Below are 14,753 nucleotides of genomic sequence, written 5' to 3' on the forward strand. Positions count from 1 at the left end.
TTAACAGAGAGTAGAGTTACTAAAGTTACTCGGCCTGCTGCAGTGAACCCCTGGGACCCGGGCCTGTCCTCACCCGCATTCCCCGGCTGCTCGCAGACCTCGTAGATCTTGTATGGCTGTACTGGTGTCTCTTTGGTTCCGTCATATTTCAACTGAAACTCTCGACTTTTGTTCAGAGCACAGCGGAGGTTTGCTTTCCATTTGGCAGGGTCAGGTTCGTCCACACCTTCCTGGTATTTCCCTGTCTCAAGAGCCCACGCCTGCAAAACACAGAACACAGAGTTTTTGCTGCCAGTACTTTAAGATTTAGAGTAAGTTGAACTTGTTTTGCAGCAGGTTTAAGGACTAAATACAACCTGATGTATGGCCACAAACATTGACTAGTTCAGAAAAATATGTGGACATAGGTTTTCCTCCATTATTTACTTGAAATGAGAGAAGCTTTAAAGTCAAAGTGATTTTCACTGAACAGAGAAACAAAAGCAGAAGCTTAGAAAAGGAAGTGACCTTAACGTGTTTCTCCACCTCAAACTGAAATGAAACTCAGAAGCTCAACAAACTGTGAGGACGAGGAAGTCCGGCAGCTTCTTCTTATGTTACTTTTCCTGCTGAATCAAACGTCTGTTCTCTTGTTTTTGTTTGTCTGTGTCACGTGAACTTGTTTCAATGAGGTTCTGTCTTTATTAGTTTTCTCTTATTTTGCTCAGACTTTGTTGATCCAAAAACTCTTCAGAGTTTAGTCAGAATTTTAAAACTGTTTTGTGAAATAACCTAATCAAACCCAACAGGTTTATGTAGTTACCTGAAGCACTAGTTTTTCACTTATTAGTTATTTTATCATTATTACTGCAGATTTTCTTCAGGCTTCAGTAGATTCAAGGTTAAATTACTAATAACTGGTTCTTTACCTGCACCACATAGATCCATCATCTAGCTGAACTCTAACTTGCCCAAAATTCTTCTCTATAATTCTGTGTGGTCTTGACTTTCTTGTGGCAAGTGCTTTTGGTGCTACATAAATAAACTGAACACCTGTCACGTTTCATCACATGTAATTGTGATGTTATTACATTCTTGTTTCTGTCTCACCCTAACCCTGTCTTTTTTTACTATTTTGTTTTCACTGAACAAATGAATCAATTGTCAACCAATAATAAGTGAAGCTTATGTCTTCTGTTCATTCCCAGTAAAAATGTTTTGTCCTTACAGTCTACCGATTAACCAGACCTTAAAGATAGTGTTCTCCTCGTCTGATGCTGGTGTGTGGCGTGTAGCGTGTTTCCAGGGGATCTGGAAGAGTCGGTGCTCCGAACTGAGCCAGTGGAGACCAGGATACCGGCCGCTGTTCACCTGAGCCAGGAGCCAGGGCTTCAGACGGATCCTTCGGGGCTGGACACTCATGGTGGGGGCTGGGGTGCAGGGCTCTGGAGCAAAGAACGGCGTCAGTGTGTGACATAATGTAAAAACTGTTTATTTTTATTTTATAGTTTAAAGTTTTAATAAAGTTTAACATGAAGAATATGTTTTATTCTTAGAACTGTGGGGGAGGCTGGAGGTTTCCAGACCAGTGAAGACCATATTAGATTCCAGACCAGTAGGGGATGGTGCAAAACTGGAATAATCAGGCACAGGTAGGTGTCATGCAGTCTGTGTTCTGCACACGTTCAGTGAAGGTACGAGAAAATCAGAGCTGCTTAGGAAGTAAAAACTGACGCGTGATCCATAAAATACGGATCAACATCATGTTACAGTTTTTTTTTTATATTTTATTTCTGGTTTGGGGGTCGGGGCAACGCAGCACGTGACCCCCACCACCCCTTCCCCAACCAGACAAGATGGAACCACATCAGATCTCAGACCAGTACCGACCACATTAAACCACACAAGATCGAATCCCCATCAGGAGAAACTGGGATTAAGTTCAGCGTGCTACCAGAGGATCTGGAAAATAAAGACTCACCTGGATCTCGTTCCGATTTAACCCCCAACTGTGTCACAATGACGTCAGCAAAATAAACAAACAAATAAAAACGAAGCGCGGCAACTCGGACTAGATCTGCGACTAAGTTTTAGGTTTTAGGTCAAGGAACGAAAAACCGAGAGATTCCGGATCAGACCAGCGTCAGGTCTGACACAAGCAGGGCTACTTCCTGTCTTAGATTCCACCACTTACAAAATAAAAGCGTCAGCGGTGGTAAAATAAAAATCTCTAAGTCTGATTACATATTCTTATGAAACAACAAAATATGATTTTATATGGGTAAAAATACACAGATATTACATTTACAGTACAAATTACTGCAGTGTGTCGGTGAAGATTCTCAGTCGACCAGGTGAAGTTATCTGGAAGTTGAGTCATGGTAACCGGACTAAAGAAGAAGCTACTTGAATAGCGAAACGCCTCAACCTAACAAAAAGGAAGTCCCGTTGCCATGACTCAACTTCCAGATAAATTACTGCAGTAAGATTTTTTTTCTTTTTATGTTATTATTTTATGTCTAAATATATAATTTATTTAACCAGGTTAAAATCCCAATAAGGCCCTAGATGTCGGTATGATCTGTAACACAAGAGTCATTAAGAAAGATATGAAGAAAGCAGACAGGCACCAAAGGAGGTAATTGTGGTTTAAAATTCTGTCTGTGAACTTGAAAACATTCGTTCCCATGTCCGTCCATATGTTAGGACACTGACACGTACAGTGTTTTATTTTGAAGAAGTGTCAGGTAGTTTCCGGTCTGTTGCGTCTTTCCGCAGGTAAATTTACAGTAAGATTTCACGTGAGGTTCCTCCCTTCCTCCTTCCGCTTCTCAGGGAAACTAAAACAAACATTTGTTTCAATAACAAAACAAAACAAAACAAAAAAAGACAACAACGAACAAATTTAAAACAAAGTTATTTGAACAATAAACTAAACCATAATTAATCTAAACTAACTTTACCTAAATTAAGCTAAAATTTAACTAAACTAACTGTAACTGACTGCAGCTGGTCATTAAGTGTGATCTTCCTGTGTCTTCATCAGTCAATTTGTCTGTTGATCATCAATCAATATCTGCTGATCAGTATAATACAATAAACAATTAAATGTAGAAACTTGATGATTTCAGTTCAGGTGAATCTGTCTCTTTTCTTATGTGAAACTTATTTAAATCAACCCACACCTGATGAAGTGAAACCAGCAGCTGAGCTGTGAACCTGTCAGCCAATAGAGTAACGAGAATGATTTATTGCTCATAGTGACTGGAATCTTAGCAATGACATTTTGAAAATAAAACAATCCCATCAAATCTTAGATGACCCAAAATCCACCCATCTGTGTCATATTTGATCATCCAAAAAGACTGATGTATCTAGCAGCAGCAAACTGCAAGTGCAATTTTCTTTTAAGGTTTTAAGATGCAAAAAAAGATTTAAGGGCAGAGAAAGGTGCGGAAGAGCTATGTTTTCAGCAGGTTTTTGAAAGTGTGAGGCAGCTGAGCGTGCAGAGATGGGCAGGTCGTTCCACCATTGAAAGTCATTTTCTGTTCCAGCTCTGGTCTCCTTGTTTCAGCACCTGTTCTCTCCTGCTATTAATCACCGGATAAACTCCACCTGTGTTGACCATCTGCTGTTTAAACATCCCTCAGTTTCCATGCCTTTGCCAGGTTGTCATGTTGTGTCTTTTGTTTCAGTTCAGCTCTCGTGCCATGTTTGCCCAGTCTCATGCCTGATTATGTGTGCCTTGCCCCTTGTAAGACTGAGATTTTGTCTGCATCTCAGCAGTAATGTTCAGTTGTTAGTTTTCTGGTTTAACACTGTGTTTTCCTTAACTTCTCTTCAGTCTTGTTTTGGTTGTTACTTTGTGTCTTGCTCTGGTTTATTACCTTTTTAATGGACATTCTAGTTGTTTCTTTCCAGTGCCTTGGCCCGTTGTATCTTTTACTTGCTTTCCCTGCCTGACCACTGTAGTAAAGTCTTTACAATCAACTCCCCTTTTGATTCACTTATATGGCATTTTAATTGGGTCCTAAAAAACCTCAACGTCAAGTGCATTGACGAAGAGGGATTGTAGACCAGGATGAAGGAGTTTAGGTAGGCTGGTGCTGCTGAGTTGACCACTTTGTAGTTAAGTCAGGGCTTTGAACCTTAACTACTTTGCAGTGGTTTCATGATAGAATTATATTTTCTATTTACTATTTAAATTCATTTTACTTCTTTGAGGAAGCTTTGTCCAAAAGATAAACTGCCACTCACTTCTGGTTACATTATTGAAGATTCTCAGTTAAGGTAAAGCTATCTGAAAGTAGAGTCATGGCAACTGGACTTCCTACTTGTTAGGTCGATGTGACCTCTTGCTGTGGAATGCAGGGATAGGCTGAAAGTAAAGAGGTTCTGCGATGTAACAAGAAGGAAGTCCAGTTGCCATGACTCAACATCCAGACTTCTGGTTGCAGTCATTAAAAGACAATGTGAGCTCTGAATTCAGATAAGTTATTTGGTTAACAGGAACAACAACACTACACAAGAATACTTTGCACACATCGATAATTTCATAAAGGACAATAATGTGATTAGGTGAAAATCTAGAAATCCAACAGCTGTGAAAACTACCAGAACAAATGACAAAAAATACAATTTAAATATATTAGAAATTCATCAAAATTAATCAAGTGTTCTAAAGAGATTTGACATTTGTATAGTTTTAATTTACTTCCAGTGGAACAAAGTCAACATGATGTGGTTTCTATCAAAGTGAAAATTTATAATAAGACTAATTCACTTGTTTCTGCTCTGTGATTGGCTGCTGCTTTTTTCAGGGCATTTCCTCTTCTTATTGGTGGGTTTCCATGTCGTAGACACTGAGAAGAGGATCAAGGTGAACAGCTGTGGACTCACCTGGGCACTCTCTAATGTAGTCTGGGTGTTCCTCTGGTCTCATGTTCAAGGTCTGTTCTGAGATCAGCCTAAAAACTGCAGTTGCTGCCGGAGTCCATTGGTGGAGAGATAAGGGGTCTGGATCTGTCTGAGAATGATGTTAGAGGATGAAAGAAGCAGAGTTTCTCCTGGTGTAAACTGTTCCCTGTGAATACTCTGACTGTGAAGAAGACTCGTAAGGATGACTGAAAGTTCAGTCAGAACTGGGCTGACTGGAATTCACCTGTTCACCACAGATTGAGGAGATGTTACACCTGTTTAGCTGCTGTCTAACTGTGTCTCTCTGCTGTTTGCTTCCGGTGGCTTTTACAGCTTGGGTTCATGACATGTGTTGGATGGGCAGGCTCTCTCTGTGATTGTTGTTTCTTTGTGGTCCAAAGCAGAAGACACAAAACAGCAGACAAAAACATCAACAGGATCATTGCTGCTATTCCTCCTGCAAGTCTGCTGTCAACGTCTGTTGACGTCTGCAGCTGCTGCTCAGTTAACACACCATGAGGTACTGAAAACACAGTTATTGTCAGTGAACACATTTTGGGGTGGACAGTAAACAGGCAAATGATGCATTCGTGTAATAGCATATTAATATTTACACCTTTAATTGGGTGCAGCTGAAATGATTTTGTTGTGATTTGGTTCTATATAAATTAAAAAGTAAAGAACAGATGTCGACGCAATAATAAAGCTCAAGGACATCAAAACATAATCCAGCTGATAGTAGGGTTAATGTTTGTCAGTGAATCTTCTACTCACCTGTTTGTCCTCTCTGCAGGACCTCAATGTCCACTGAAGCTAAAACTTCTTCTCCTGATTCGTCATCTCTGCCCACAACCTGCAGTCAGTTATAAAATCAGGCACTGATCAACACTGTAAGACCTGATTGTCAGTTCTCTACAACCTGCCGCTGACAGTCTCACTCCATGTAAGTGCCTCTGTATTGTGTTCATGGTGTTAAGAGTTTATAGTATGATGCAGATAGTTTGCTTTTGTTTCAAATGGTTATGATAATAGAGTTATATTGAAATGTTAATATCACAATATGTAATTCGCTGTAATGTAATATTTATATATACCAAGCACTTGCTCTGACGTGATTAGGGACATTAGCACAAGGTGATGTGTCTCGCGAGACTCTGGAGATTTAGCGGGAGTAAGCTAATGAAGATGTCCATGGACTGCAGGTGAGCAGACGGCTCCTTCGAGATTCTGCTATATTGTATATAAAGTTTAAGTTGTCTACGTCTGAAGCCAAAGTCAGACAGTCAAAGAGACTCAAAGACTTACGGACTCTTTTCATGACAAGCGGCCAACGAGGTATTTGTTTATGTACTTTATTTAATGTGTTTAAAGTGTCTTTATTTGTCGTTCGTACATGCTAGGTGCCGTGTTAATTGCTAATGTACTGTGTACTGTTCACGAATGCAGTTCTCACGGCGTTACGGTGTGACTTAAGAAACTCGAGAAGGAAAGCAATAAATGTTTCAAAGAACCGGCCTGTGTCTGTGTTGTTATGGAGAGAGCTACACTCCATTCAAGATAAATACATCACTATTTGGATGTAAACCACGGAGTCAGTTTGAATTTTGCTGATGTGGATTTACACTGAAGCATTTAGTTTGATCCTGCTGTAAGATGACATCAGTACTGAACCTTAAGACCGGAGTTTGACCTAACTTTCATGAACTCTACCCTGGACAGTGTCTTTCACTCTATGTGAATTATATATTATTCTCATTTATACAGTAAACCATCAATTAATGTATTATAAAACGTTAAAAGGCATTTTGACCTTTTAACCAAACTCTTTACAATTTCTGACTCTCTAAAGGGGGGTGGGCTCAGTAAAACCCCTTTTGTCTTTTCTTTTGGCACAAAATTTAGTTCAACAGATGAAATTACCGTCATTAATACTGCATTATTGTAGTGTAAAAATAAAATCTGGTGAAAGTAATGGAGATTAAGTAGACGTAGTACATGAATTGTTGCAGTATAGTACTACAATGTAGTAAATGTAAAAATACTACTACTAGATAACACAGAAGTAAAAATAAACATAGCTGACAGGTAACTCATTACTACCTGTAGTATGTGCCTGTCAAAGGCATGCAGGTGGTCCGTCCTGGCGATCAGAACCCCCCACTGGGTGACTTGGTACAGACTTGACACGGGGTGGAGGGAGTAGTGGATGTTTGGGTTCATGCCCTGTGATTGGATGTCAGTGAGGACTTGGTATGTGTGATATAGGTGATAGTACAGGTGTACCTGTAGGTGTTCTTACATCAGCAAAGTCATGGTCCAGTGCCTGGACCTGCAAGACGTGGTTCCCATAGGTGGACACTATGGACACAGGGCTGGAGGTTGGGATCAGGAAACCTTTAAAGGTGGTTCTGTTGAATACTGGAGGGAACTTGTTCTCATGGAGAACCCGAACCACAACAGATGCCATACTTCAATCTGTCGTCCACCTGACACACCTGGACAAGTGGATGCAGGTGGAGGACAGGTAGATGGAAAAGGTGGTGTGGTGGAGAATAGGTAGTATAAAGCCTATTTTTAAGTGATGGTTAAATTATTTGACTGTTACACATAATAACCCTGGGTCACAGGTAAACTGGTTAAGGTTGTTGTTTAACTAGCGTTATTACCATGACGATTAGAGTAAGGTCAGGTGTGTATCGCCTGTTGTCCACAGCTCGGGTTAACCTGATCTCTCCTGAGCTGCTGTTGATCACAAACCTGCCGCTATCGTCACCTGGTGACGAGACACAGAAGAGCTGTGATTCAACATCACAAATATTAAAACTTGTTAACTTTTGTTTCTTGGTGCAGACAAATGCACAAAAACTTTCAGATCAACTGAAAATCTGTTCCTGTTTCTGCTGTGTGGTTCTGACCTGACAGGATCCTGTAGATCAGGTCACTATTGATTCCTGAGTCTCCATCCTTGGCTCTGATTGGACCCGGAGAAAACTCCCGAAGTATGTCCTGAAACAAGAAGACCTGAGCTGAACATTTACTGATTAAAGGGGAAATAAATGACATCAAACAGTATGTTCCAGGTGTTTACCTGGTCTTTATTTGTGAAGTTGGCAGTGTAGGTGGGACTCATGCAGACAGGAACACCAGGTGAGACAGGCATGCAGGGTAGGAAGTGAGGATACTGGTCATCTCCATCTTCAATGTTCACGCTCAGAACAGCAGACGTGTTGAATTTCTCAACAGTGTTTGATTCCTATTTCACGCCAGGACAAACTTATTTTAACATCCCAGACACTTTAGCTGTGGACCTGTATTCTTGCAGATATTCTGTTTCACTTAATGTCAGTTTAGTTTTCAGATTTTCTATATACAGTTAGATTTAACTTCACACTGTAAAGTGCCTTAACATGACTTCTATAGATAAACTGAACTGAACTGAAATATAAGTTATAAAACCATGTCCTGAATAAATGGGACATGTTTAGGATAGTTAGGGGTAGTCTAGGTGAACTGAAGGCGATATCTCTGTGGTACCTGGGCCCAGATGATCAGCTCCAGTTGAGTTCTGGTCTCGTAGTCAAGAGGCTTCTCCAGTAGCACATTTCCACTGCTGGGTAAATCAATCCTGAAGAAGCGGGCGTCACACTGCAGGTAAAAGGGAAATTAATAAAGACATGAACAGGATATGGACAGAAGTATGTGGACAGACCTGGTCTTACCGAGGACTGATCAATACAGTAATGAATCATGTCCCCGTCCACATCTACTGCTTTCACAGTGAAAACCACAGAGTTTGGCGCCATCAGCTGCACAGACAAACACTTAATTTTCTCTCGTAAATCACTAAGGTGTGACAAAATAATAGCAACAGTTGTCAATGTAGCAGCACAATTCAAATGGAAATAAAGAAATGACTGAGATACAGATTTAAACTGTCTGCAGAGTGTGTTTATCATCTCACTTGTTGGTAAACCCTGAACTCTGACCCTGTGTGATGGACCTTAAAACCATGCCAGTGTGTTAAAATGACTGACCCAGCTCATTTCTCTGTAACTCCTGAACTGAGGTCAGTGGTGTACTGATCCTGATTCTCCCAGTTTCCTTCTGTCTTTCTGGATTTTTGGCTAGGTGCCTGAAATGGTTCATATTTTACCTCATGGATGGTGAACGGCTGAATTGTTTCCTGCAAAAAGTTCGGTCTGTTGTCGTTTTCATTCTCAACCTCCACCAGGATCCTGTTGTGGATCTGAGACAGGTTCACACTCATCAACACTGTACACTGTTTTTACATTTATCAGTGTCACTGTGTGCTCAGATAGGTGACTTACCTGCACAAAATTGTCTTCAGAACAGATGAGCTCTGCCTTCAGCACTGAGCCCTGAACCTGACAAACAATACAGTGAGGGAAAAAATTATTTGAACCCCAGCTGATTTTGTAAGTTTGCCCACTAACAAAGAAATGATCAGTCTATAATTTCAATGGTAGGTGTATTTGAACAATGAGACACAACAATGACAAAAAAAATCCAGAAAAATGCGTTTCAAAAAGAGTTATAAATTAATTTGCATTTCCATGAAGGAAATAAGTATTTGATCCCCTATCCGTCAGCAAGATCTCGAGCTCCCAGGTGGATCTTATACAGGTAACGAGCTGACATTGGCCCTCTCAGCTCGTTACCTGTATAAAAGAGACCTGTCCACAGAAGCAATCAATCAATCCAGATTCCAAAGTCTTCACCATGGCCAAGACCAAAGAGCTTTCCAAGGATGTCAGGGACAAGATTGTGGACCTACACAAGGCTGGAATGGGCTACAAGACCATCGCCAAGCAGCTGGGTGAGAAGGTGACAACAGTTGGTGCAATCATTTGCAAATGGAAGAAACATAAATTAACTGCCAATCTCCCTTGGTCTGGAGCTCCATGCAAGATCTCACCTCGTGGAGTTTCAATGATAATGAGAACGGTGAGGAATCAGCCAAGAACCACTGGGGAGGAACTTGTCAATGATCTCAAGGCAGCTGGGACCATAGTCACCAAAAAAACAGTTGGTAACACACTACGCCGTGAAGGACTGAAATCCTGCTGTGCCCGCAAGGTCCCCCTGCTCAAGAAAGCCCATCTACAGGCCCGTTTGAAGTTTGCCACTGAACATCTGACTGATTCAGAGGAAGACTGGGTGAAAGTGTTGTGGTCAGATAAGACCAAATCGAGCTCTTTGGCATCAACTCAACTTGCTGTGTTTGAAGAGGGGGAAGGCTGCCTATGACTCCAAAAACACCATCCCCACTGTCAAATATGGAGGTGGAAACATTATGCTTTGGGGGTGTTTTTCTGCCAAGGGGACAGGACAATTGCACCGCATCAAAGGGAGGATGAATGGGGCCATGTACTGTCAAATGTTGGGTGAGAACCTCCTTCCCTCAGTCAGGGCATTGAAAAGGGTCGTGGTTGGGTACTCCAGCATGACAATGATCCAAAACACACGGCTAAGGCAACAAATCACTGGCTCAAGAAGAAGCATATTAAGGTCATGGAGTGGCCTAGTCAGTCTCCAGACCTTAATCCCATAGAAAATCTGTGGAGGGAGCTGAAGGTTCGAGTTGCCAAACATTGGAGAGGATCTGCAAAGAGGAGTGGGCCAAAATCCCCCCTGAGATGTGTGCAAACCTTGTGGCCAACTACAAGAAACGGCTGACCTCTGTGATTGCCAACAAAGGTTTTGCCACCAAGTACTAAAGCACGTTTTTCAAAGGGATCAAATACTTATTTCCTTCGTGGAAATGCAAATTAATTTATAACTCTTTTTGAAACGCATTTTTCTGGATTTTTTTTTGTCATTGTTGTGTCTCACTGTTCAAATACACCTACCATTGAAATTATAGACTGATCATTTCTTTGTTAGTGGGCAAACTTACAAAATCAGCTGGGGTTCAAATAATTTTTTCCCTCACTGTATTTACTTAGATGTGTATAGAAGCCATAGAATCAGGTAAGATACGGGTTCAGGTGTAGCTCTACCTCTCTGTCGAGGACTCTATATGACGTGTTGAGTCTAATGGTTTGACCCTGTAAATAAAACCAGTCTGCGTCATCTCCGCTCAGACACAGTTGGACGGGGTTCTCTCCTGGTTCTACTGTGATACTGATGTTAGAGACGAACTGACCCATTGGGCTGTTTTCTCTGACTGACGCAAAGATGTCTGACCCCCCCCAGACACCGACTGGCTGGAGATAAATACAGAAGAAGAGACATACTGGAACCAAGACTAGTGATGAAAACACATTGTTTGATATGTTCAGTATCAACATTTTGTTACTTAGCAGATATGGTAATGAACATGTACTTGTGACGATAAGAGATTATAAACCAGTGACCCATTGTCTCTGATCAGAATAAAACATTTTCCACTTTTAATTCAACTAGTGTTTTATTCAACGTACTGCTCATGTTTAAACATTACATTTTTGACCCCTGAAACTAGTGCTAGTAAAATGTTAAAGGTCCACAGTTTGTGTCTCACCTGTTTGTTCTTACCTGTAGCTATGTGATAAGACAACCTGAGAGCCACCTGCAACAGCAGCAGTCTGCAGGGCACCAACATCTTCCTGCTACCTCCTCCACCTGAACTACACACAACCAGTTTAAACATCATGAAGCAGATGTTGTTCTATAATTGGTTGGGAGTTATGGTGCTTAAGGGGAGTCCAGGTGAGTCAATGGAATCCGCTCAGGCAGAAATATTTGAAACTCTGTATCACACAGTAACTCCCACAGCTTCAGTTTAATATCATCACTGTGACCTACATCCACTAACTCACACAGCATCACTCTGTTTACAATAAACCAATAATAAAACCAGATTTGAATTAATTAAATTTTATCACTATACTTTTATAATAAATTATTGATATACCTATAACTACAGCTTCATTGATCCTGCTGATGAACAAACTGTTTACATGTGAACAGAAACATGTTAATTCCATATCACTCACCTCTTGGCTCCACAGACAGTCTGTGTCTCTTGCCCTACGTCTCTTTAGACCTCCTGGTTTCCACTTCATGTTGTTTTCATTCTGCAGCTTTGTGTGTTTTATGTTTCAGCAGCAGCTGAGAGAACAAAGCTCTTGTGTCTCTTCACCGTGTGTGTGGGTATTAGCAGACGGCTTATAGAGCATTACTAAACGGGATCACCAGACGTGTTGCAAAACTTTATTTCTTCCTGTGTTGCTTAATCGTCATGGTTATGTTGCTTATGACCATCCTTTGCTTCTACACAACAAACCTGCAGCAGCAGAAAAGTGATCTCAGGCTGGAGACTTTATTGTAGTGAAACACATTAGCAACAGTGGCATGAAGTGGTTAATGTGTCAGAATATCTTAAACCTAAAATTGTTGTTTGCAGACTTTTGGAGGGAACTGTACAAATACCAGAACTGTGACACGAGACCAGAATTAATTTCAAGATGCTGCAAGTAGGTCTGTAAGTGAATCTAATTTACACCAACATGAACAACTCCAGAGTGAGCAGAACAACTGAGCACTTTTGTTTCACTTTTTTAATGTTTAAGTTCATGTCAAAATTACAATGTCAAATATTATACAATGACAGACAATATGTTGCCTGTTTTCTCAGATAATTACATTCCATAAAGAAAATATCATAGCATGGTTGAAATGTTTGAGTACACTACTTCTTAATAGATTTGTACAGGATTATTTCCAAAAAGGAAGGAATCTTCCAATTTTGTAGTTTTTCTTTCCTGTCTTTACTCGATTTGTCTTTCTAAAGATAATCTTTAAAAACATTCATTATAATTTCTGCTGTTTGGTACCACATGTTTTTTGAAAACAGATATTTCTAGTTTTCCATGAACTATCTTTCACACAATTTATCACAACCCACCACATTTTCACATTTTCAGTTCATGTCTTCTGTAAACCCATATATGACATTGCTATAGCTCATTGGTGCTAGGCTATGTGAAGAGCTTGCAGCCAAGGTGATACTAGTGACCAAATTTCTTTTGCAGTGGGTCAGTACCAAAACAACTGTGGAACTGATTCTTCTTCTCCACATTGTGGTGTGGGACATCTGGACATTGAGAGCACTGCCTCCACTTCAGAAAGACTCTGGTAGGCAAACACTGACAGGCAATTGGCGAGGTCTTTAGGATGTTAGCCCAGATTCTTACATCTCTACATTTTTCCAAGAGAATTTTTCCAAAGGTATCGCTGCCAGTCTTGGATTTAAACTAAAACCATTGTATACCATCTTGTATATTAATGGACAATTTTCAGCATTAGGGACACTCATGGATGGTCTTTTGCCGTACACCATAAGTACTTTGTGACCCACCCACAAGTTTGCAAAAAAAGGACCAGGTTAGGCCCTTTCCCATGTGAAGGCAAGCTTTTATGATTGGTATCAAAAACATGGCTTTGAGTTTAACCTCTATGTGTGGGACTGCTTTACCCCCCTTTAGTAAGGGTTTATACATTATCTCTCACATAATTTTTACCAGGTCCAGTTACCTCCCTGAAATTAAGTAAAAATTTAACTGTCTAAGGGACAGTATAGTTCTGGGGAAGGTGGCTGCGAGGTGCGTTACTGAGGCTAACCTGCTTTAACGACCAACACTTTCCCTGTAAAGGAGAGGTCAACTGAGCAACTTGTAAATGCTGTCTCAAACCACATAGATTCCTTTGAAGTTATGCATATAACTCCTATAGCTTAGCCTAAAATTGCATTTACAGATGCTAATAAATAAGTAGTCAATGTGACCAACCTTTAAAGCTTTAAAAAAGTTTGTTTGCTTTAAACGTAAAACATGGTGTTTAAGTGACTACCTATTCTAAAGACCAAGTTGCCTGTCTTGACGTGTGTATTTCTATTGGTTGTTATCCATCTATCAGACCAATTAGAAAGGTGAAGGGGCGGGATATAAAGACGTCACAGTAGCATGGAACCTTGAAATAGTCGAGAAGCAGACACGCTATGGGAAAGTCATAGAAAATTTATTAGTAAATGTGCCTATTTCGGTGGTGATTGCGGAGTGTACCAGCTCTTAATGGATATATTGTGACATTCAGAAGGTAAATAGCCATGTTAGTGTAATTTTATACTGTTTCCGCAAGATACAATATTAAAATTAGATGCTAATCACGGTCGGCATGATAGCAATGGTAGCACCTAATTAGTTACAATCGCAGTACATGTTCATTGTTGCTAATTTGTGTTGGTGTTGTAAGCTACTGCTAAGTCAAAATGCACTCGTAAAGAGCTCGTTGGAAGGTGAAAATTACTAAAATGAGTGAGAATCTGTTCATTCATTCATTCATTCATTCTCATCCGCTTATCCGAGGCCGGGTCACGGGGGGAGCAGCTTAAGCAGAGATGCCCAGACTTCCCTCTCCCTAGACACCTCCTCCAGCTCTTCCGGGGGGACACCGAGGCCTTCCCAGGCCAGCCGAGAGACACAGTCCCTCCAACGTGTCCTGGGTCTTCCCCTTGGCCTCCTCCCGGTAGGACATGACCGGAAAACCTCCCCTACGAGGCGTCCCGGGGGCATCCGAAACAGATGCCCAAGCCACCTCAACTGGCCCCTCTCGATGCAGAGGAGCAGCTCCTCCCGGGTGACTGAGCTCCTCACCCTATCTCTAAGGGTGCACCCAGCCACCCTACGGAGGAAACTCATTTCGGCCGCTTGTATCCGCGACCTTGTCCTTTCGGTCATGAACCAAAGGTTGGAGCGGCAGCTCATGGCCTCACCTATGGCCATGAGCTGCCGCTGATGCACCAATCCGTCTGTCAATCTCACGCTCCCTTTTTCCCTCACTCGTGAACAAGACCC

The 14,753-nt window shown here is 41.1% G+C and overlaps 2 protein-coding genes and 2 long non-coding RNA genes across 4 annotated transcripts in view; 2 read left to right on the forward strand and 2 right to left on the reverse strand.

Moving 5' to 3' along the window:
* Positions 1-2,142, reverse strand: part of irf5 (interferon regulatory factor 5) — a 4,696-nt gene extending 2,554 nt beyond the window's left edge. The window contains exons 1-3 of the mRNA XM_026362757.1: positions 1,961-2,142; positions 1,228-1,424; positions 74-260 (exon numbers count right to left, since the gene is read on the reverse strand). Coding sequence (XP_026218542.1) covers positions 74-260; positions 1,228-1,401 — 361 coding nt within the window. The 5' untranslated portion in view covers positions 1,402-1,424; positions 1,961-2,142. The remainder of the gene's footprint in view (positions 1-73; positions 261-1,227; positions 1,425-1,960) is intronic.
* Positions 1,362-5,807, forward strand: LOC113163790. The gene is made up of 4 exons (XR_003298936.1): positions 1,362-1,445; positions 1,536-1,631; positions 4,800-5,416; positions 5,690-5,807. It is a non-coding gene; the product is annotated as an uncharacterized LOC113163790 (long non-coding RNA).
* Positions 5,687-11,519, reverse strand: LOC113163788 (cadherin-related family member 5). The gene is made up of 11 exons (XM_026362758.1): positions 11,434-11,519; positions 10,917-11,123; positions 9,225-9,281; positions 9,050-9,142; positions 8,431-8,541; positions 7,985-8,149; positions 7,812-7,902; positions 7,563-7,669; positions 7,196-7,391; positions 6,997-7,119; positions 5,687-5,749 (listed from the first exon to the last, which is right to left on the reverse strand). The coding sequence occupies exons 2-9, from the start codon at positions 11,064-11,066 to the stop codon at positions 7,332-7,334; spliced, it is 834 nt and encodes a 277-aa protein (XP_026218543.1). The 5' UTR covers positions 11,067-11,123; positions 11,434-11,519; the 3' UTR covers positions 5,687-5,749; positions 6,997-7,119; positions 7,196-7,331.
* On the forward strand, positions 11,495-14,296 carry LOC113163791. Its single transcript, XR_003298937.1, has 4 exons — positions 11,495-11,607; positions 12,305-12,382; positions 12,933-13,035; positions 14,265-14,296. It is a non-coding gene; the product is annotated as an uncharacterized LOC113163791 (long non-coding RNA).
* The last annotated feature ends 457 nt before the right edge of the window (positions 14,297-14,753 follow it).

This window comes from Anabas testudineus, chromosome 23 (genome assembly GCF_900324465.2).
Source record: "Anabas testudineus chromosome 23, fAnaTes1.2, whole genome shotgun sequence".
NCBI classification, from domain to species: Eukaryota; Metazoa; Chordata; class Actinopteri; order Anabantiformes; family Anabantidae; genus Anabas; species Anabas testudineus.